The sequence below is a fragment of the Aethalodelphis obliquidens genome, unplaced genomic scaffold (assembly GCF_003676395.1).
Source record: "Aethalodelphis obliquidens isolate GAN/ISIS:26980383/991018 unplaced genomic scaffold, ASM367639v1 scaffold15, whole genome shotgun sequence".
NCBI classification, from domain to species: domain Eukaryota; kingdom Metazoa; phylum Chordata; class Mammalia; order Artiodactyla; family Delphinidae; genus Aethalodelphis; species Aethalodelphis obliquidens.
In genome coordinates, this window is record NW_020837959.1 from 2282381 (window position 1) to 2303434 (window position 21054).

A 21054-nucleotide genomic window follows, 5' to 3' on the forward strand; every position below is an offset into this window, starting at 1 on the left:
AAAAACACTAGCAAGCGCCCCTCCGTCCTAATCACTAACAGTCGGAGGACGGGTCCTCGCAGACCCTCACTCCAGAAAAACTCATTGCGCCCGGCCCCGGGGCCACACTTGCACCCACGGAGGAGGAGAGCCTGGGGGGCCGGGCTGGAGCGTATCCCCCGCGGGACTCTGAGGTCAGCAGGCCCGGGCCCGCGTCCCTGCGCTGCGTCCACCCCCAACCCGCCTCCTCGGACGCCGCTCTCCATCCGCCAGCCGCCCCGACCTGGTGCCCGACTTGGCGCTCCTACCTGCCTGAGTCTTCCGATCGCTTCGCGGCGGAAAGCACCGCCCGCCCCGGGGAAAGGTCCCGGGTCCGCCCAGGAGCCAGGTCCACCTGCGCGGGCGGGGTCCAGGTGCGGCGCGCGGCGCGCGGCGCGCGGCGCGGGCGGGACGTGGGGGGCGGGGCCCGAGGCGAGGCCCGGGGCGCCGGGCGTCTGGGGGGCGGGGCTGGGGGCGGGGCCGGGGCGCCCTGGACCTGGTGCCGACCGCCGCGGCCTGGGCGCCCGAGGTGGCCGTCGGTCTGGGTCCCAGGCTCCAGCCCAGCGCGGAGACGCGCTTCCTCTTCCGCATTCCCAGGCGTCCGGGGGAGAGGGTACAAGTTCGGGGTTCCCGCGAGTCCGAGTCTCCACGAGTCCCGGGTCTGAGCAGCCTCGGCGCGTCCGGCTGCTCTAGCCGCACTCCGGGCGCACCGGCCGGAGGGCGCGGGAAAAAGGGAGGGGTGCCTCCTGCCGGAAGATGAGGAAGCCCGACGGGAAGATCGTACTTTTGGGGGACATGAACGTGGGCAAGACGTCGCTGCTGCAGAGGTACATGGAGCGGCGCTTCCCGGACACGGTCAGCACGGTGGGCGGTGCCTTCTACCTGAAGCAGTGGCGCTCCTACAACATCTCCATCTGGGACACTGCAGGTGAGGGGTGAGGGGCTTCCAGCTGGAGAGAAGCGTCCCCCAGGGCAGGGGTCCCTCAGGGCCGGGGTCTCCCAGGGCAGGGTCCCCCAGGGTAGGCACGTCCTACCCCACACAGGATCCGGCCCTTGCTCCGCAGGTGTCTGCATCTCCGGGATCAGGCCCCTAGTCACAGTGTGGGACCACCCTTGGCCCCTCTTACTTGACTCCTTTGCTGGTTGGGAAACTGTTCAGCCACTGGGTGCATCTTAGCGACAGTCCAGGAGAACACCCTGGGCTCCAGAGAGTGTGCTGGTGACTTGCGTACCAGAGCACCCAGCCCAGCCAGCTAGTGGCAACCAGAGGCATTTAAGTGCTCCCACCGACAGGATCTCAGCTGCTATCCACAACAGCCTTGCTGAGGGGTGAGCAGAGCTAGTATAAATTACCTGTCCTTACAAAAGAGAAAACAGAGGCTCTGAACTCCCTGAGGGTTTAGGCAGGAAAGTAGGAAGCAGAACTCAGTTCTCCTCCCTCAGTGCCAGGCATGTCTGCATTTTCCACTTATCAGCCGCGTGATCTAGGCTCATGTGTGTTATGGGGTTTTGAAGTGATTGTCTGTAGAAGCATTTTTAAGATAGGTAATAATTATTTTTGGTGCGTGTAGTATATTTGTGTTTTTTCAAAAGTACAGTATATCAGAGGGTCTTGATTCAAGCTTTCAGTTTGTTAATAATTACACTGACGTTAGAGTGTTACAATAGAATATATTTCCTTCCCCATGAAAACGAATAAGGTACCGCAAGTAAATAAACTGTAAATAGTATGGCCCGTTTGCAATGAGCATGACTTTTTGAAAGCCTGAAACTTTAAGGTCTGGCTTTTTAAATGTCTGCACGTAAGTTTTTTATTTGTTTTGTTTTGTTTTATTTTACCTTGTGCCATGCGGCTTGCAGGATCTTAGTTCCCTGACCAGGGATCGAACCTGGGCCCATGGTGGTGAAAGCACAGAGTCCTAACCACTGGACTGCCAGGGAATTCCCTAAATGTCTGCACTTTAAGAAGTGATATGTATTCTGGAAGGTCTGGTCCAGAATTTTAAAATTGCCAACTTGGGTGCACCAGTCAGCTGAATAGACAGGATTATAACTCACCTTGTTTTTAAAACTGAATTCATGAAGGCCGCTCTCGGACGTCTACCCCTCCTCTCTCCCTCCTGCTTTCTCTGCTGCTGTCTTTTTTTGTTGTTATGGCTGTTAACATCTTGACTAATTTATTTGAAAACATGCTCTGAAAACAGCCTCTCCGAGGTACAAGTGTACCTTCCCTGCTCTGTTCTCCACCTCCAGGCTTCAGAGTGAGTGAAGTTCCTCTAAGATCCGTTACCTAAGCGGACTCTCTGGCACTAAGCATTTGGTAGCGGTGGAACGAGGGCTGTAGAAATCAGACCACGTTAACACGATGCGTCTGCCTGTTTGGTACAAGGCTGGTCCTGAGGCTCCTTTGGTTGACTGGTTGGGCCTCACTGCTGTCCTTGGTTTATAAGAGGGTGATGCAGGGTTGGAGCTGGGAGACCCAAACCCAGAGGCCTCTGGTGGCTGCTGTTGGAAGCTGACCTTTACCACGTGGCGTGGTGTTTCTGGAACAGGAGCTGACTGTTGGTGTCAGCAGGCGTCTTGGCATCCAAGGTATGAAGGAGCAGTGTAATTTCGATCAACCACTTTCTTCTTCGGTGCCAAGGACGTGGTGCAGCTGAATTCTCGACTGCCAGAGAATTTTGTAATAAGGCTGATGAGATGTCCTCGGTATCTTGTTGGGCTCCCGGGGGCCGCGACTCACTTCCTGGCTGCGCGGGCTGCCGCCTTCTTCCCGGAACCCTGAGTGTGGGCACTGGGGGCCCCAGGCCCCTTCTTCACATTGCTCACCTCCTGTGTACACACATTCAGGGTGACCGAGGCTCAGAGGCAGCAGTGACACAGGCCACCTCTGTGCCTGGCTCCCCAAGGACGGTGGGGTTATGTGCAGCTTGGAGGGAAAAGGCAGGTATGAATCTTTGCCTTTTAGGTAATCCTTGTTGGAAATGCAAAAGTTTAACTTTTAGGCGATTCTCTCTTTTTTCTCCTTTTGCCTTGCCCTTAAACTTCCTTTATATTCCACATTGTCTTCTAAGTTGCGTTCGTTTTAATTTTTGTAGCTGGGGCAGAAGGACGGGGACCAGCTAGAGGATGCACGGTTTTGATCGCCGCTCTTGGTCACGTGGCGTGGGTGGGGTGGGAGGGTGTTGAATAAGAAAAATGACAGCTGCTGCCCGAAGCCTGCCGGCGGAGCGGTACGTGAGCCAGAGCGCGGAGAGATTTGCTGGGCTCTTAGGTAGTTCTCTTAGTCAGCTGGCACAGGACTGCTTCCAAGGGAGTGCGACAGTAGATGGGGCTGGAGCTGGTTCCACCAAGTTTCTCGAATTCTCCCAGGCTCTGCGCGTTGCCCAATTCCAAAGCCATTTCTGCATTCATTACAGCAGCATCCCCCTCCCAGTATCAGTTTTAGTTTCCTACTGCTGTCGTAACCAATGACCACAGACTTAGTGGCTCCAAGAGAGGTGAGATTCAGAGCACTTGATTTAAGATCTTTCCCTTGAACAACTTTAGTGCAACTCAGGAGAGGATGCTGCAGTTCCGGGTCGTGAAATCGTGGTTTCTGTGGGAGGGGAATGTAATTGCTCACGCCGTGAAGTTAGCTAGGAGGTCTGGGCCTCCTGTGCAGGACCGAGAGCCTGCATCCTGTGAACGGCTGTGCTGTCCTGGGGGAGCATCTGTGGGGCGTGGGGTGGGGCGTGAGTGAAGATGCCAGAAGACATGGACTGTCCATCTGAGGACCACGAGCCCTGGTCACGCTCCTTCTGCTCTGCGTGGAAGCCGCAGCCCCCTGCCCCGCTTCTAGATCCGGGGGATGGTGGGGATGCTGTGTCGGAAGTGGGGTTCGTTCAGGTTGGAAGAGGCGGCAGCATTGTGGACCCGCCTGGAGAAGAGCCGTCTTTGCCAGGGGACGCAGAGTTGCTGATCCTTGACGCTTTGGACCGGCCTGCGAGGGCTGCGTGTTTAGCCTTGCGAGACTGGCACAGAAATGGGTGGGCAGCCCGTGCAACGTGTGCACGGAGCCAGTGGTGGAGGACTCGGCTTTTAGCTCTCTTAATTTATTAGTGCAGCTGCTGAGTGGGTTTTGAGGTCCTAATCCCGACAAGCAGGATTGGTGTGACACGGGGCATCTAGCGGATGACCTCCCCTTTCTGCAGATCTGGGGGCTGACCTGGACCTCACCGTTGCCCTACGTAGTGTTATTGGCGCCCCGCCCACCCAGTGTTTTACAGCAGCAGAGCTGAGTGGCTGCAGCAGAGACCATAGAGCACAGAAAGACAAAAACATTCACCCTGGCCCTTTGCAGAAATAGTTTGCTGACTCCTGGTTTAGGTCACATAAAAAGGAAAGTACTTTTCTAAAAGTCTTTCTGTAGTTTTAGAAACTCCCCGAAGAGTTTAGCATTTAGGGATTGAGGAGACCCCTGGTTCAGTTAGACTCTGACACGCAGCTCTCAGATTTCTCCTGGGTGTCCACTCAGAGCTAGATTGGGGGAGGGTGGGGCCTGGATTAAGATTAGCCTGGGCTCCTACTGAAAAACTGTTCTTGGAAATAAATCTTAGATTAGGTTTGGGATCTGGAAGCTAAGCCTGCAAAGCCTGTGTTGTAGGTGGTCCACATCTTTGTGGGTGGTCCATATCTTTGTGGGTAGTCCACGTCTTGGTAGGTGGGTCAGTGTCTTTGTAGGTGGTCCACATCTTTGTAGGTGGTCCATATCTTTGTGGGTGGTCCATATCTTTGTGGGTAGTCCACGTCTTGGTAGGTGGGTCAGTGTCTTTGTAGGTGGTCCACATCTTTGTAGGTGGTCCATATCTTTGTGGGTGGTCCAAGTCTTGGTAGGTGGGTCAGTATCTTTGTGGGTGGTCCACATCTTTGTGGGTGTTCCACATCTTTGTGGGTGGTCCATGTCTTGGTAGGTGTGTCAGTGTCTCTGTGGTGGTCCACATCTTTGTGGGTAGTCCACATCTTTGTGGGTGGTCCATGTCTTGGTAGGTGGGTCAGTGTCTCTGTCGTGGTCCGCATCTTTGTGGGTGGTCCACATCTTTGTGGGTGGTCCATGTCTTTGTGGGAGGCCCACCTCTTTGTGGGTGGGTCACATCTTTAGCACTACTGAAGATTTTGAATGGGCGTCCTCTGGGGTCAAGGCGTCATTTGTAGAATTCCTTTGCTTTCTTGAGCAGAAACAGTGACCTGAATATGAATGTGGGTATTAGGGTAGGTGGAAGAAAATCTACTGTCTGGGCTCAGCAGGGTGGACAGAGAGCCATTGTACGGAGAGATCTCAGAGGACGAAGGCTGCCAGGGCGCAGCTGCACGTGCTGGGAGGTCCGCCCGGAGTCTCCCTGGAGGAGGTGCTGGGAATTCTGGGGGTGGGTGGGGGGAGGTATTTCAGGCTCACTAGTGTGGTGTGATTCGGGAGACTTTAACCAATTGAGGTCCACCACATTTGTGAACTAATAGCTGGATCATGTTAATGTCTCTGGGCGATAATTCCACGCTTCGTCGTCTTTAAGTTCGCAGGAGAAATCGAAACTTGATGATTCCTAATTGAACCCCTCTCACCTGGCTGAGACTTCACAGAACTTCCCTCTTTGTGAAAAAGAAATTTTACACACACGTACACGTGTGTACATACATGAGTTTAAAGGAGTTTTTATTCTTAGAATGAGGGCTTCATCACTGTGATGACAGACTCTCGCGGCCCCTTTCCTCTTGTCCTCCTGTTATGGAGTCAGGTGCCTCAGGGCTGAGCCAGAGGTGCTATTTGGAATTTGTCACACGTGCCCTGTCCGCCTCTGTTTTCACCTTTGCTTGTGGCATCTCTCTCTCCGGGACGTCCCCTCTCCTAGCGATCCCCAACTTGAATTTTGTCCCATCTTCCAAGGTCACATACTTTGTGAAGCAGTCACGGTAGCGCCAGCTTCCTGCTTGCTCCGGACTGTACTACCACGTGACCTGGTGTGCCTTACTGTGTTCTGCCTTTTATCTGTTTTGTTACCGGTTCGTCTTTGCTCTGACTTACAAGCTCTTGGAGGGAAGCATTTGGGTTGTATTCATTTTTACGTTCTCCACAGACTAGCATTTTACTCTGCAGTATTTTCTTTTTAAGCTAAGTTTTGCTGGATGAAGTCGTTGAAAGCAATGGGAACAATTTGGAGCGGCCGAAGTTTGCAGTTTTATGGTCTTAATGATGTATTGACTCTGAATGATAAAGTCAGTGTAAAAATGTCATTGTCATGGGCCCTATAATGCAGCCAAAAATAGGCCGGTGTATGCCTGGTGAGGAAATACTGGTTCCTGATGTCAATTATATGTGCCCTTGGAACAACTCTTCAGAGACTCCTGTCTCTTTTGACTTTGATACATTACGAGTCTGTTTAGAGATGGAGAATAACACACTGGGACTCCTGTTTCTGGGCAGCTGGAGCAGAAGTACTTTCCCCTCCTCTTCCCACTAATTACAGCTAAAAACTTGGGGGTATTATATATAAAACAAGCATAAGAAGACTCTGAAAGATGGAGAGAAGAGGGCAGACTGCCCAGGGACCTCGGGATCCAAAGGGTGACCTCGTGGTGAGCTCCCTGGGTTTCCTTTTTGCCTCATGTATCCCAGACTTGGAGCTCAAGAAACCAGAAATTTAGAAATGCCAAAGGCTACGGACAAAACAAGACAAAAAAGGCTACTCTCTCACCCGAGGACCAGGAGAGAGGTAGCACAGTAAGACAGAAGCCTTTTAGACACTAACTGCCGTACTCTAGCCAACACACAGGAAACACTGGACCCACACCCACCCAGAAGGCCTTGCAGGAACGAGGGCTTCCCCCCTGCCTGGTGGTAATGAGGCACCCCAACTCCCCCACTAGGGGGTGTTGGAGAAGGCCTGCTAGGGTGGTGGGCTCTCATGTCCGGCAGGTGGTAACAAGCTGCCCCCACCCTGCCCAATTCATGGGGCCACGGGAGGCTACGTGGGAAACTTGGGCGTTTTCCAGAAGAGAGGCAGTGCGTGCCCGGCCCCTCAGCTCATGCCGAGTTGATGTCAGAGGGAACCAGCCAAAATGCAAGGTTTAAGTAAGACCCAGAGTCTCATAACGCAGTGTGAAAATGTCCAGGTTTCAATCAGAAATCACTCATCGTACAAGAACCAGGAAGATCTCAAACTGAATCCAAAAAGGCAATGAATAGATACCAGCACCAAGATGGCAGAGATGGCAGCGTTATCCGACCAAGGCTTCAAAGCCGCCATCGCAAGAAAGCTTCCGTGAGCAGTAACCGTCGCACTAAACCAATGAGAAAAAATAGAGAGGCTCAGAAAAATAGATCAAAAGAAGACCTCGTGGAAATTTCTGAGCTGAAATAATACAACCCAAATAAAAGACTTGGTGGATGGACTCAGTGAGGGAATGGAGGAGAGAGAGGAAGGAAGCCAGGAACTGGAAGATAGAACCATCAGCTCATCCGATCTGAAATACGGAGAGAAAACAGAATGAAAATGAACAGAGCCGCAGGGACCTGTGGATAAAAGATCTAACATCGTGTCATTGGGGTCTTGGAAGGAGAGGAGAGAGGGTGGGGCTGAAAAGGAATAGCAGGAATAATGCCTGAAAACTGTCCAAATCTGGCAACACACATAAACCTGAGGATTCCCGAATCCAAGAGCATCACAAACAGGATAAACCCAAAGAAACCCAAACTCCAAAAACTAAAGACAAGGAAAACATCTTGAAAGCGGTCAAAGGAGGAAAAAAGATTATAATGACGGCAGATAACTCATCAGAAGCCATGGCGGCCAGAAGGAAGTGGCACAGTACTTTCCAAGTGCTGAAAACAAAGATGAAGACTATTGATTTATTTAAAAAAATTTTTTGTAGAAGTATAGTTGATTTACAGAGTTGTGTTAGTTTCTTCTGTATAGCAAAGTGACTCAGTTACACACACATATATACGTTTTTCATATTCTTTTCCATTATGGTTTGTCACAGAATACTGAATATAGTTCCATGCGCTATAGAGACCTTGTTGCTTATCCATCCTACTTATAATAGTTTTGCCTCTGCTAATCCCAAACTCCCAATCCTTCCCTCCCCACCCCTCCTCCCCCTTGGCAACCACAAGTCTGTTCTCTGCGTCTGTGAGTCTGTTTCTGTTTTGTAGATATGTTGATTTGTATCATATTTTAGATTCCACATATAAGTGATATCATATGGTATTTGTCTTTCTCTTTCTGACTTACTTTGCTTCGTAGGATGATCTCTAGATCCATCCATACTGCTGCAAATGGCGTTATTTCATTCTTTTTGATGGTTGAGTCATATTCCATTGTATATATGTACTACATCTTCTTCATCCATTCATCTGTTGATGGACATTTAGGTTGTTTCCACGTCTTGGCTATTGTGAATAGTGCTGCTATGAACATAGGGTGTGCACGTATGTTTTGAATGATAGTTATGTCTGGGTATAAGGACTATTGATTTATAATTCTTGTTCATCTTCAGTTCCAAAAAATGATTCTGGAAAGACGTGCTTCTGTTATACATGCCACAACCTTGACTCAGAACTTCTCACCTGTTCTCTTCTTTAAATGACAGTATAAGGCGATTTAACGTGCAATTTCACGTTTAATGTGCTATCGAGGTAAACCTTGGAGTTTTCCTTCCCACATGAATTTTAAAAGCTTTTGGCTTTGTAGCTTAAAAATCCACAAGTTTTGCCTATATAATAATTTTTGGGTGTTGGTAGATTATCTTGGTTTGTTTTAAGTAAGGTTTATTGAATGTTTGCACATAAGCAGTAAAGTTCACCCCGATTTTTTAGTTATAGGAGTTTTGACAAACATACACAGTTGTGTAACACAAGCACAACCCAAATACAAACTATTTCCATCATTTAAAACAAATCCCTGGTCTCTCTGAGTCACCTTCTCTACTTACCCCAGCCCCTGGTAACATGGATCTGTTTCCTGTCCCTATAGTTGTCTTTTCTTTTCTTTTTAAAATATTTATTTATTTATGATTTATTTGATTTATTTTGGCTGCTCCGGGTCTTAGTTGCAGCATTCGGGCTTCTTCGTTGCGGCATGCGTGTGGGGTCCTGTTCCCTGACCAGGGATCGAATGCAGGCCCCCTGCGTTGGGAGCGCCGAGTCTTACCCGCCAGACCACCGGGGAAGCCCCTATAGTTGTCTTTTCTAGGAGCATACAGGATGGAGCATCTTGAGTCTAACTTCTTTGGCTTAATGCATTTGAGATCCACCTGTGCTGTTCAGTCCTGTTAATTGTTAGTAACGTTCCGCTGTATGGACATACCATCGCCAGTTATCCATCCACCAGTTGAAGGATATTTGGGTTGTTTCAGTTTTGAGTGATTACGAGTAGTCACTGTAAGCTTTCACATAGAGGTTTTTGTATGAACGTCAATTTTCACCTCTCGGGTAAACCACCTAGGAGGTAGACGTCTGGGTTTTATAGTCAGTGTATGTTGAACACCAAGCTGACCCAACACCACTGGTTAAAAAGGCAGTGTTTGTTTTAGCTTCCATTTGTTGAGATACTTACATTTCCATGTACCGACTTGGGAGGTATTCTGTGTCGTGAACTAGTTAGTTAGCTCTTAAATACGTATGAAGAGAACGGTCTGTTTCTTGTTTTTCTTAGCTGACTTGATGCACCCACATGTGGGCAATTAGGCCATGAAAATTTCGTTGATTTCTCTGCCAGCGTCACAGAAGTGTTGCTGGAAAGGCAGGGCGCTTGGAGAGAGGCACTGGGAAGAAAAGACCCAGATTATAAGCTTTCAGCCTTGGCCATAAAACAGACAAGTTTAATGGCTCCCTCTGTCTCATCAGCAGAGTCCTTTGGAAAGAGGTTCACGCGTGGAGGCTGGTGACAGCTGCCTCGGCCACTTATCCCCTTGTTTTCACCCAGCCTTCAAAACCAGCTCTTCTCTGAGATCTGCCTTCCTGCCCAGCCCAAGCGAACCCAACCTCACACTAGTATTTCTATTCCAAGAAAAGGCCAAGCTGTGCGTGTATCTCCTGCAAAGTGTTTCATAAACACTGGTTGATCTGTTCTTTGGACCAGGAGGAAGTGGGTGTGAACTGGTGGCTTCCCTCACGCTGGCCCGGCCTCTGTGGGCTGGTCTCAGGTCTCTGAAATAGCTTAGCTGCCCACTGCTCAGTTTCCCATTCTTTTGGCTCAAATAGCCTTGGATCTATGAGCAAAGTGGAACTCAGTGTTGACCTCTCTGGGTTTGCTCGCAGCAAAGATGAGACCAGTCGGACCATTGCAGGAGCATCCTTCAGCTCTGGAGGGTCTTCATTTCCGAGCACAGCAGGTGTCAGTAAACTTGGCATATCCATTGCAGGTACCCACGTCGCAGGGGCACGCAGAGTCTGGTGTAATCCTGTAAAACTAGAGCAGGATTTAAAGATCCACTTTTTCAGCCTCTTCCTCTTTCAGATGAAGAGACAGCCGCGGGAAGTTATTTGTCCAACGTCCGAGGACCAGTTGGTGCAGAAAAGGGGCTGGAGCTAGGGACCTGTGACTCCTTAACCAGTCTTCACACTGTTTACACCTTATTTCATGCGGCCTGTCCCTCTATCATGGACGCTTCTTTTCATTTTAGGGGCCCCTGTGCTTTAAAATCCTCCCCTGCTACAGTCTTCTCAGAAATCAGGGTGGTGTCCTGAGGAAAGCTGGCTTGCGAAGTGTTTTCCGAGGCCGTCCAGGTTGCTGACTCACGGCCCTTCCTTCCTGGGGCTCCTGCCTGTGTGAATAGCAGGGATTACCTTGGCTTCAGCGGTGCCAGACACCATGCTGAGTGCTTTGGGGACCGTATCTCTTATTTCCTACAACTACTTTGTGGGGTTGGTATTTTTTTTTTTTTTTTTTTTGCGGTACGCGGGCCTCTCACCGTTGTGGAGCACAGGCTCCGGACGCGCAGGCGCAGCGGCCATGGCTCACGGGCCCAGCTGCTCCGCGGCATGTGGGATGTTCCCGGACCGGGGCACGAACCCGTGTCCCCTGCATCGGCAGGCTGCGCCTCTACCGCTGCGCCACCAGGGAAGCCCTGTGGGCTTGGTATTTTTATCACCTCCCTTTCGCAAGCCAGGAAGCTAAGGCTCAGGTCATGCTGAATGCTGGGGAGCCCGGATTGAGGTCGGCTTCTCATCGCAGTTAGTGGGTTCCTTTCCACTCTTCCCACCACTGCGTGGGTGCCCAGGCACTTAACTTCAGTGCCCTCTGCGGGCAGAATGCTCCCCCGACACGCTGCCCTGGAACGCCATCCACGGAGACCAGGGTGAGATGCAGACTGGCTCCCTCACGCCTGGGTAGCACCCAGACAGAGCAGAACAAGTGAAACAGCGCAGCGGGCACTGACAAGAGGAGAATGAGGCCTACTGCCCTCGCCCCCCCATGCCCTCGTGAGCACGCGCTGGGCCCGTGACGGAGGATGGATGTTATTAGACGGCCAGTGACTAGCATTTACATTTACAACTTTTGATTTCAGTGGCCTACGTTAGAAGTTTTGATTTCCGGTTTGTCTGTGATTTCTCATCTGCTATTTGAAAGAGGGTGCGGGGCCGGGACCTCGCTTTTTTCCTGGGTTCATGATATTTATTTGGTTCCCCATTGTTGAAGGGCCACTTGTATTTCCACAAATGCCTGAACCCAGGCATCAGAAGCATTTCTGGGGGCTTCCTGGTGGCACAGTGGGTTAAGAATCCACCTGCCAATGCAGGGGACACGGGTTCAAGCCCTGGTCCGGGAAGATCCCACATGCAGCGGAGCAGCTAAGGCCGTGCGCCACAACTGCTGAGCCCATGCATCACAACTACTGAAGCCCACACGCCTAAAGCCCGTGCTCCACAACAAGAGAAGCCACGGCGATGAGAAGCCCGCGCACCGCAATGAAGAGTAGCCCCTGCTCACCGCAACTAGAGAAAGCCTGCGTGCAGCAACGAAGACCCAACGCAGCCAAAACTAATAAATTAAAAAAAAAAAAAAAAGCCCTTCTGTCTTGGAGAACAGGCCTGGCGGAGGAAGGCGGCCTCAGGCCTGTGGTGTGTAGGTGCCCCTGCTGTGTGTGGGTGACTGGAGGGCATTATTAGGGACTGGGTTAGAGTTGAGGGTGTGTGGTGGTCACTCTTCTTTGTGGAGAAAGCAGTTCGCCTCCATTTGCACAAGACTTGATCATTCCTGGGCTGCTCTCTGCGTGTTCCTGTTTTCCTCCGTGAACCCAGGGCTCCTGCATCTGTGGCCCGTGGACACCTGTGCCCTCTTGACGTCTCTGAGCTGCTGGTGACATCGGTCGGGCTCCCTCATTAGATGAGATCACCAAGGTCTTTAACATGTGTTTATTTTTTGCATCTGTGGGAGAGTTATGATTTTGCCCTTTCTTGAAAATCGTCTTTTAACACGTGTCAGGGTGGAATTGCTTAAACAATGCTTGCCCAGATCTCGTTCTTGTCCTAACAGAATTCAGAGGCCCTCCACCGCCATTAAAGCTCATCGCCTGGCGTTGCCTTACCCGAGGTATTCCTGCCGCTGTCGGGGTTATGAGCTGCTTACGTCCTGCGGGTCCTTGAGCAGCTGTGTGGCTGCTCTGGGCCTCTGCTTCGAGATCCGTACAGTTGTGCCACTAATGGTGGGGAGGACGAGGTGCATTAGGTGTGCATGTGCTTGTGTGCATGTGTGTACTGTAGGTATATGTGTGTGCGTGTGTGCACGTAGGTATACGTGTGTGTCTGAATGTGTTGTACATGTGCATGTGTGTGCATGTAGGTATACACGTGCATGTGTGTATGTGTTGTACATGTCTGTGTGTGCGTGTGTGCGCACCCATCTAGCTTGACACTCTGCGTGGCGCTCGGAGTGACACTGCAGCCAGGGTGGGCTCTGTGCCGACCTGAAGGGAGCACGAGCTGACTCGGTTAGAGGAACGGGATTCAGCTGATTGAAGGAAACTGGTGAGGATGCCATCCCAGGGAGCCAGGGGACAGCAGTTCTTCCTTTCTGCCTGGCCGCTTGTCCCGAAAAAGGACAAGTCCATGTGAATGGAGGACGTTTTTAACACTTTCTGAGTTTCTGTCGTGACGGGAGCCCTCCTGTGAGGCTCTTGCTTCCGGGGTGGCCGTGAGTGGTGTGGCCTCACATCACGGTGCCGTGTGTGGCTTGTTTTCAACAACCCCTGGGCTGTGTGAGGATACGTTGCTCCCACTCTTCAAAGCCTGTTGACCTACTGTTCACTTAGCCGGGCCCCTTTTCTATAGCAATTGCAAAAGCACATTCCGAACCTAAGTGATTTCCAGTCTGATTAACTCTGGTTAGTTACTGTGTGACCGCGGGCCCTGGCAGTGTCGCCTTTCAGCTTCCCCGGTTGAGCAGCTGCTCTGTCTGTAGCTGTTCCCCGGGCGCCGAGGACCCGGGAGAGGGCGGCAGAGGGGGACGTGCAGACGTGGCACACGCAGGGCTGGGCTGCAGGGTTGGCCATGTTACTGCTGCACGCGTCTTGGGGTGATGAGAGCCTCCCGGGACTGCTCCATGGTCACCGTCCCCCTGCCACTGCTCCTCGTGGGAGCCCCAGGGCGGCAGCCGCAGAATCCAGGCCCCGCCCAGACCTTCCCAATGAGAACCTGCATTTTAACCGCATCGCTAGGTGATTCAAGGTCCAGGTCATGAGCCTGGGCTTGCTGCAGCCGTGGGCAGATGAGCTGTGAGTTTCCAGAAGGGCAAGGGTCAGGCCACTGGCGCTCGCTGGCGCTGTCTTTACATGCAGTTCTACCATCTGTCCATCATCTTTCTACCTGTCACTCATCTGTCCATCATCTTCCTTCTACCTCTCTATCGTCTGTCTATTTTTAACCATAGGGGATTTTTCTGTGGTAAAATACACATAACACAGCGTTTTACTCATTTTTAAGTGTACAGCTTGCTGGTATTAAGCATGTTCAACTGTCACCACCATCATCTCCAGAACGTTTTCATCTTCCAGCTGAAGCTCCAACCCCATTAAACACAAAACCCATCCCCCTCCCTCCAGCCCCTGGTAACCCCTTTTTTGCTTTCTATCTCTGTGAATTTGTCTATTCTGGGGAATTATTTAAAATGTTTACTTTTATGTATAGCATAATATCATTATATTTAAATATGGTAAACTAAGTTCAAACAGAATACTTTGATATGATTGATTTGAAAGGGTTTTTGCACTGTTAAATTGATACAGTTAGATCTAGGTAGCCAATCATCCCTAGAAGGTGTTTCTGATTTTGCAATGTGTGTCTATGGAAAATGTACTTTCTAGGGAATTTTATTAGAACACACCCAATCTGTTAAGCAAGAGGTACCTAGACATTGTAAACATACGTAAAATCCTTTGTTTCCGTAGGACTGTTCAGAAAAGGTTTCATATACTTCCCTTGGGTTAGAATTACAGCGCTCCCCGCTTATCCTTGGGGGACGCGTTCCGAGACCCCCAGTGGATGCCTGAAACTGTGGATGGTACCAAGCCCTATACATGTTATATTTTTCTTATACGTACATACATATGATAAAGTTTAACTTATAAATTAGGCACAGTAAGAGATGAACAACAATAACTAAAAATAAAGTAGAACAATTATAACAATACCCTGTAGTGAAACAGCACACAATTCAAAACACGAATTGCTTATTTCTGAAATTTTCCATTTAATATTTTTGGACTGTGGTTAACCAAGTGTCATCTGAAACCTCGGAAAGTGAAACCTCGGAAAGTGAAACCTCGGATAAGGGAGGTGATTGTAACAGGAAAACATTTGTTCTCTGCTGTGTATTTCTCAGAAGACTTTATATTATGGAGAAGAAGACAGACACATTCTGTTAGAAATAACTGGGGTATTGACTGAGTGGGGTACTCCAGATAAGAACCCATTCTAGATAACTTAATATCTTGAGAAAACCCTTTATAGAGTTAAAGAGTTTTCTTAACATGGTATTTGCAGTTCAGTCTTGTCTTTGAAACAAGTTAAAACTTGCTTCAAAAGATCTGAAATGATCTTAGTTTCCTGCTTTAATAAGTAGAGAATTTCGCAAATAATTGACTTTTTCTTTGATAGTCTCTTTTTTTTTTTAACCCCACATTTGTTTATTTATTTATTTTTGGCTGTGTTGGGTCTTCGTTTCTGCGCGAGGGCTTTCTCCAGTTGCGGCGAGCGGGGGCCACTCTTCATCGCGGTGCGCGGGCCTCTCACTGTCGCGGCCTCTCTTGTTGCGGAGCACAGGCTCCAGACGCGCAGGCTCAGTAGCTGTGGCTCACGGGCCTAGTTGCTCCGCGGCATGTGGGATCCTCCCAGATCAGTGCTCGAACCCATGTCCCCTGCATTAGCAGGCAGATTCTCAACCACTGCGCCACCAGGGAAGCCCCTGATAATCTCATTTTAAAAAGTAATTCTCACAGGACAGCAGAGTATCTGTTGAAGGTAAAGGATCTTGGATTTAATATCCTGGTACGTGAGAGTTTTTGTTTTTTAAAGTTAAATCTGTTACATAAGTGTATTTTCTTTGGATTTGCCTTTTTTCTTAATACTAGAGTGTTAAAGAAGGTCCCTTTATTTGAATTATTTGGTCTTGTTATTGAATTATTTTTAGTAAATCCATGTCTGAAAAGAGTGAAGCAATTTGAGAATTAAATTCCAGTTATAATTATATGACCTTGAGAATTATTTCATGAAGCCCCGTCAGTGAGTCACAGGCAAGGGATTAACTCATGTGCAGGTAAGTATTTGGGGGGTTCGTACGGCATATGATGTATTCTTGGTTTTTGTTCAGCCTTCAAATTGCGAAACAGAAACAGCAGAGGTGACACGTATGCTGATTTGGGTAAATGTCATTGTATATGTATTGAAATGCGAAAAGAAATCCGTTTTTCTGAAACACTTTTCCTCTTCCCCGTGTGTTGCCATTTCTTTAGTTGGAAATCATTTGGGGTTTGGGTTCCTTTACTTATAGAAGGAAGAAAGTCTCATTTTACAGGCGTGGGTCAGGATGACCTTCGTTAAATAGTTGCTGATTGATCTGGTAGTCAGATGAAATGGAAAAGCTGTTTTTCATTTCATTACTAGTGTAAGCCCGTGGGCTTCCTAGACTCAAAGAATAATCATTGGCCTCTGTGTCAGGAAGCACGGCTATGTTTAGAATGCCTTTTAATGGTCACAGACGGTTAAGAACAAAACTAAAGGACCTATAAATGCAAGCAACTAAGTTGGATTATTGGATTTAAAATAATAGTTTATCTTTAAAGTGTTATCTCATCACCGCCTTTGACGGTGTCATTCATTAATCTGTGTTGAGGTTTTAGGTCTTCCTTCTGGCAGAAAAGATACCCCAGTAATATGGTGGGGTAGGATTTTTTTCCTTTTCAACTTCTCGACTTTCATCTCCAGCTGGTGGCTGTTGGATCAGTCTCTGCCTGCGTGGCATTTTCGTGAGGTTCCTGTAGGTGAGCCTCAGGCAGGGCAGTGGGAAGGGTCTGCTCCCCGGGTGAGTCCGCCCGGGCGCTGAGGCCAAGCTTTAAGCTCTCGTAGATGGGAAAGTGCGGGGCAGCCTCCAGCCCTGTCTAGTCTCGGCGTTGCTGTCACCATCTGAGAAGAATCCCTGCAGGGCGTCCACACCCTGTGGGACGTGCTTCTACCGGAGGACTCCTGCTTTCGCTGTTGGTGCTTCTCTTGCCTTTTGGGATTCGCTCAATTTCTGATGAGAGAGCTATTGCAGAAAGCATCCCATTGTTACTTATTCTAGACTTTGAAATACTGCCATTCTTTTTCGAGCCCAGTTTTGTCCCGCTAACCCTTCTCGGAGCAGGACTTGATCTGACAGTGCAGCCCCTGGACCCTGGACCCTGGACCCGGTGGCCGGGGTTCAGGACCCGCCTCTGCCATTCGCTGCCTGTGTGCCCCTGGCCTTTGTGCTCCTCTGTCAGCGTTTGCTTTAGGCCTGGGGGTGGAAATGAGGCCACAGTCCCCGCCAGGGGATGGGAGGGAGTAAACGGCCATGCGTGTAAAGGGCTCGGACGTAGTGAGTGCTGTAGATGGGTTAGCTCTTGGGAGAGTTAAGCACATGCAGTGCACTCGCTCTAAGAGCCAGAATAGCTCCCGGTTCTGTTCTGTCTGCTTGACGAGGTTCCTCCATGTGGACATTGTTCCTTCTTCTCCAGGAAGTCTCAGTCTTTGTTCTTAAAGCCCTTCAACTGATTGGACGAGGCCCACCGACATTATGGTAGGTGATCTGCTTTGCGAAGTCAGTGATTGCCGATGTTAATCACACTTAAAAAAAAATACCTTCCTGGCAACATTTAGACTTGCATCGGACCACAGAGCCGGGCACCACGGCCTGGCCACGCTGACACGTAAAATTAAGCGTCACGCACGGCACGACGGTCGGTGGTGGATCACCCCCTCGTTTCCCGGAGCCTCTGCGTGGGGGGTGGGTTCTCAGATGAAGTGTCCGTGCCCTGTTGCCCCCTCAGTTTGCACACACAGGTGGAGGCAGCTGTGCCCAGCGGTGGCTCCACACAGCCGACCCCTTTTATCACCCTGGGAAGACACGTGGACCCATCTTCTGACTGCATGAAAAGAGCTCTAAGCATCTGTTCTTTGCGAACGTTCCTGGGGGGCAGCTGTTTCCACGGCTGTTCTCTCACCAGATTCGCTATCAGTGTAGAGACACATACACGCAGAGGGAACGTTCCAGATCTTCCCTGTGACTGTACCCTGTAGTCAAATCGCGTCACACTGAACACAATGGAACTAAAGTCATCCTTCAGGTAGTATTATTTATAATGCTGCGGGTGGAACTTGGAAGCTTTAGAAAAGGATTTTGTTTCATGTTTTAAGCATCTCTCAGAAGGGAAGGGTGTCACTGCTCATTCTGGGCTGAGTTTCTCCGGGCTGTGCTGGGGCCCATCTCTGAGGTCGCCCTGGAGTTTTAATTGCTCCCCTCTCTGGTTCTGTGGATCTGGGTTTTTTTATCTTCATGTTGCCACATCGATATTTCTGTGGGCGTTTTTAAAGTTCCTCTTTCTTTCACTGTCTGCACTTAGATTTCCTGGTAGACCTCCCTCTACCAGGAAATCAGGATCCGCTCCCGGTTCTGTTCTGTCTGCTTGATGAGGAATAAGGAATAAGGGTCGTTTTGATTCTCACCCTGAATGACTGCCTCTTACCTCCCACTTCTGCTTAGCGGCTGCACGTCACATTCTCCGGGGGTACTTTTAAAGGGATTGGATACCCACACCCCTGCCCTGACGGATCCTAGCTCCTGTGCTCTGGGGTAGGGGGTCCGAGCGTCACTATTTTTTAAAAGCTGCCCCCTCCCCTGTTTAAAATGTGCAGCCAGTGTTGTAACATGGTTTCTGGCGGCCGTACCACCCATTGGGTTATTTAAAACTATTTAAGCCAAAAGGACGCGACGCTCGGGGTGGTCATCTGGCCAGAGGACGCTGGAGCATCGAAGAGAAAGCAATCAGGCATTTGATCTTCATTGTCTAGCAGCAGGTTGGGGTGATTGTGGCCACTGACCTCTGTCCTCCTGCCCTGGGCTGGTTTTCAGTTCCAGTTACACAGTGGGTGGCAGCCACATGACAGAGTGTCCCCGAGAAATGGGGAGAAGGTCGTCCTCGGAAGGCAAGCCTCATACACATACGGAAGGTGTAGGAGATCGGTCAGCAGCAAAGGTGACCAGCGGGCCCCGGGGGACAGTACATGTGCTGATGAAGAGCTCAGACGGGGGTGGCCCTGGGATGGTGGAGCCGACCCTGAAGTTTGGGAGGAATCTGAGTCACGGTTTAATTAACCAGCACTCACGGAGGGCTTCACACACGCCAGGCACAGCTCCAGCCCATGGAGTAAATTAATTCCGTTTTCACAAGCCCCTTTGGGTGGGTACTGTCCACATTTGGGTGATGGGAAGCAGAGGCCCAGGGAGTTAAGGACCTGCCCCCAGGGCACACGGTGAGGGTTAATGCAGACAGTCTGTCTGGGAGTCGGGCTCTTTGTAGGCGGTTAGACCTCAGACGGCCTGGTCTCCGGTACCGTGTCCTGGCTCTGGGCTCCACCTTCCTGCTTCTGTGGGCCACATCCTGTGCTTTCTGTGCCTTGGTTTCTCCCTCTGTGAAATGTGGGCAGGGGAAGGCCCACTTGGTGTGGTTACTGGGGAGACAGCGTGAGTTTGCTGAACGCCGAGGACTTGTTGACGGTTGTCACGCCGAGCCAGCTTCCTTCCGGCCATGAGTCCAGTGTTTCCTGTACCTGGGCCGGGAAGGGATGATGGAGATTAATCTCTCATCCCCTGTAGCAGACCACCCCATTGGTATCCTGGGTTCCCACTCCACATGTAGAGAATGGAATCGGCTCTCTGGGCGAATGGACAGTGCCTTTCTTGATCTGTGATTCTGAAGACCTGACTTGGGGTTCCGGCAAACCTGTTAGGTCCTCCCCCGGGACCCCGTCCGCTGTGGCCAGCTGGCCTCCCTCTCCAGCTGCCCTGGACTCGCCCATCCACGTCCAGCCAGTTTTGTTGCATATCAGGAGTTCGTTCTAGGATGTGTCTGATCGGATGCTGGTGGTATTGTTAACAGATTCTGTGTTTCTCCTTAACCATCAGGATAACTCACGCCCACCCCTGAACTGTGTTGGCGACACCAAGCTTAACGTGTCATTTCTTGTTTGTTAATTTTATTTTATTGTGGTAAGAACCCTTAAGCTACCCTCTTACATGTTGTTAAGTGCACGTTACACTGTGGCTGACCTCAGCTACCGGGTTGCGTTTGCACAGCTCATCTCCATAAGTTTTGCATCGTGCTGGTGAAACTTCATGCCCGTGGCTAAGTGACTCCCCGTGTCCCCTCCCCACAGACCCTGGCAGCCACCATTCTGCTGTTCGGTTCCATGAATCTGACTATTTTTTTTTTTTTTTTAACATCTTTATTGGGGTATAATTGCTTTACAATGGTGTGTTAGTTTCTGCTTTATAACAAAGTGAATCAGTCATACATAAACATATGTTCCCATATGTCTTCCCTGTTGCGTGAATCTGACTATTTTAAATGCTTCCTAGAAGTGGAGTCGTGCAGTGTTTGTCCTGCGACTGACTTGTCAGCACCTCCAAGTTCCTTGCGGCTTTATTCACGAATGGAAGCAACTTACATGTCCTTTGACAGATGAATAGATAAGAAAACGTGGTATATGCATACAATGGAATATCATTCAGCTTGAAAAATAGAAGGAAATTCTGTAATATGCAACAACGAGGATCCACCCAAGTGAGACAGTCACTCCTTGATTTGCGTCACAGACAGGCCAGAGCTCCTGGGCAGTCCCACGTCCACCCGTCCTGAAGCCCTGCGGTCCACCCACGGCCAGGAAGCCCAGGCCGCTTCCTGGAGGTGAAGGAGGCTGGGCCCCTCTCTCCGACCCCTGTCTCCAATGCCATGGCAGGCTGTACGGCAGGGGCCACGTATGCCAAGCCTGGCAGCCTGACCCTCCACTGTGCTGGTTAAACTGGAAACAACTTGTGATTTTTCTTATTGCCGCCTCAGGGCTGGTGCAGGGTTAGCCCGGTGCCCTGGCATCCCCAGAATTGGACCACGAAGTAAAGGAGACTGCCAAAACTCCTAGAGCTGCAGCTTTGGAATTGGTGCTAAGGGACCTGGGTTGGGGAGAGAAGGGGAGAGAGAGAGAGAGAGAGAGGGAGAGAGAGAGAGGGGGAGAGAGACAGAGGGACAGAGGGAGAGAGAGAGAGAGAGGTGGAGAGAGAGAGAGACAGAGAGACAGAGAGAGGGGGGGGGGAGAGAGAGAGAGAGGGACAGAGGGAGAGAGAGAGACAGAGAGAGAGAGAGAGAGAGACAGAGAGACAGAGAGACAGAGAGAGGGAGAAAGAGAGAGAGACAGAGGGAGAGAGAGAGAGAGAGGGACAGAGGGAGAGAGAGAGGGACAGAGGGGGAGAGAGAGAGAGAGAGAGAGAGAGA

General features: G+C 50.3%; 1 protein-coding gene across 2 annotated transcripts in view; it reads left to right on the top strand.

The window, feature by feature from the left end:
• Nucleotides 1-516: 516 nt before the first annotated feature.
• Nucleotides 517-21054, top strand: part of RAB20 (RAB20, member RAS oncogene family) — a 27163-nt gene continuing 6625 nt past the window's right edge. The window contains exon 1 of one of the 2 annotated variants that reach the window (XM_027115845.1): nt 517-946. In XM_027115845.1, the coding sequence (XP_026971646.1) occupies nt 775-946 (172 nt within the window). In that variant the 5' untranslated portion in view covers nt 517-774. Of the gene's footprint in view, nt 947-1012; nt 2966-21054 lie in introns of those variants that run through there. The other variant, XM_027115844.1, reaches the window with a different exon arrangement.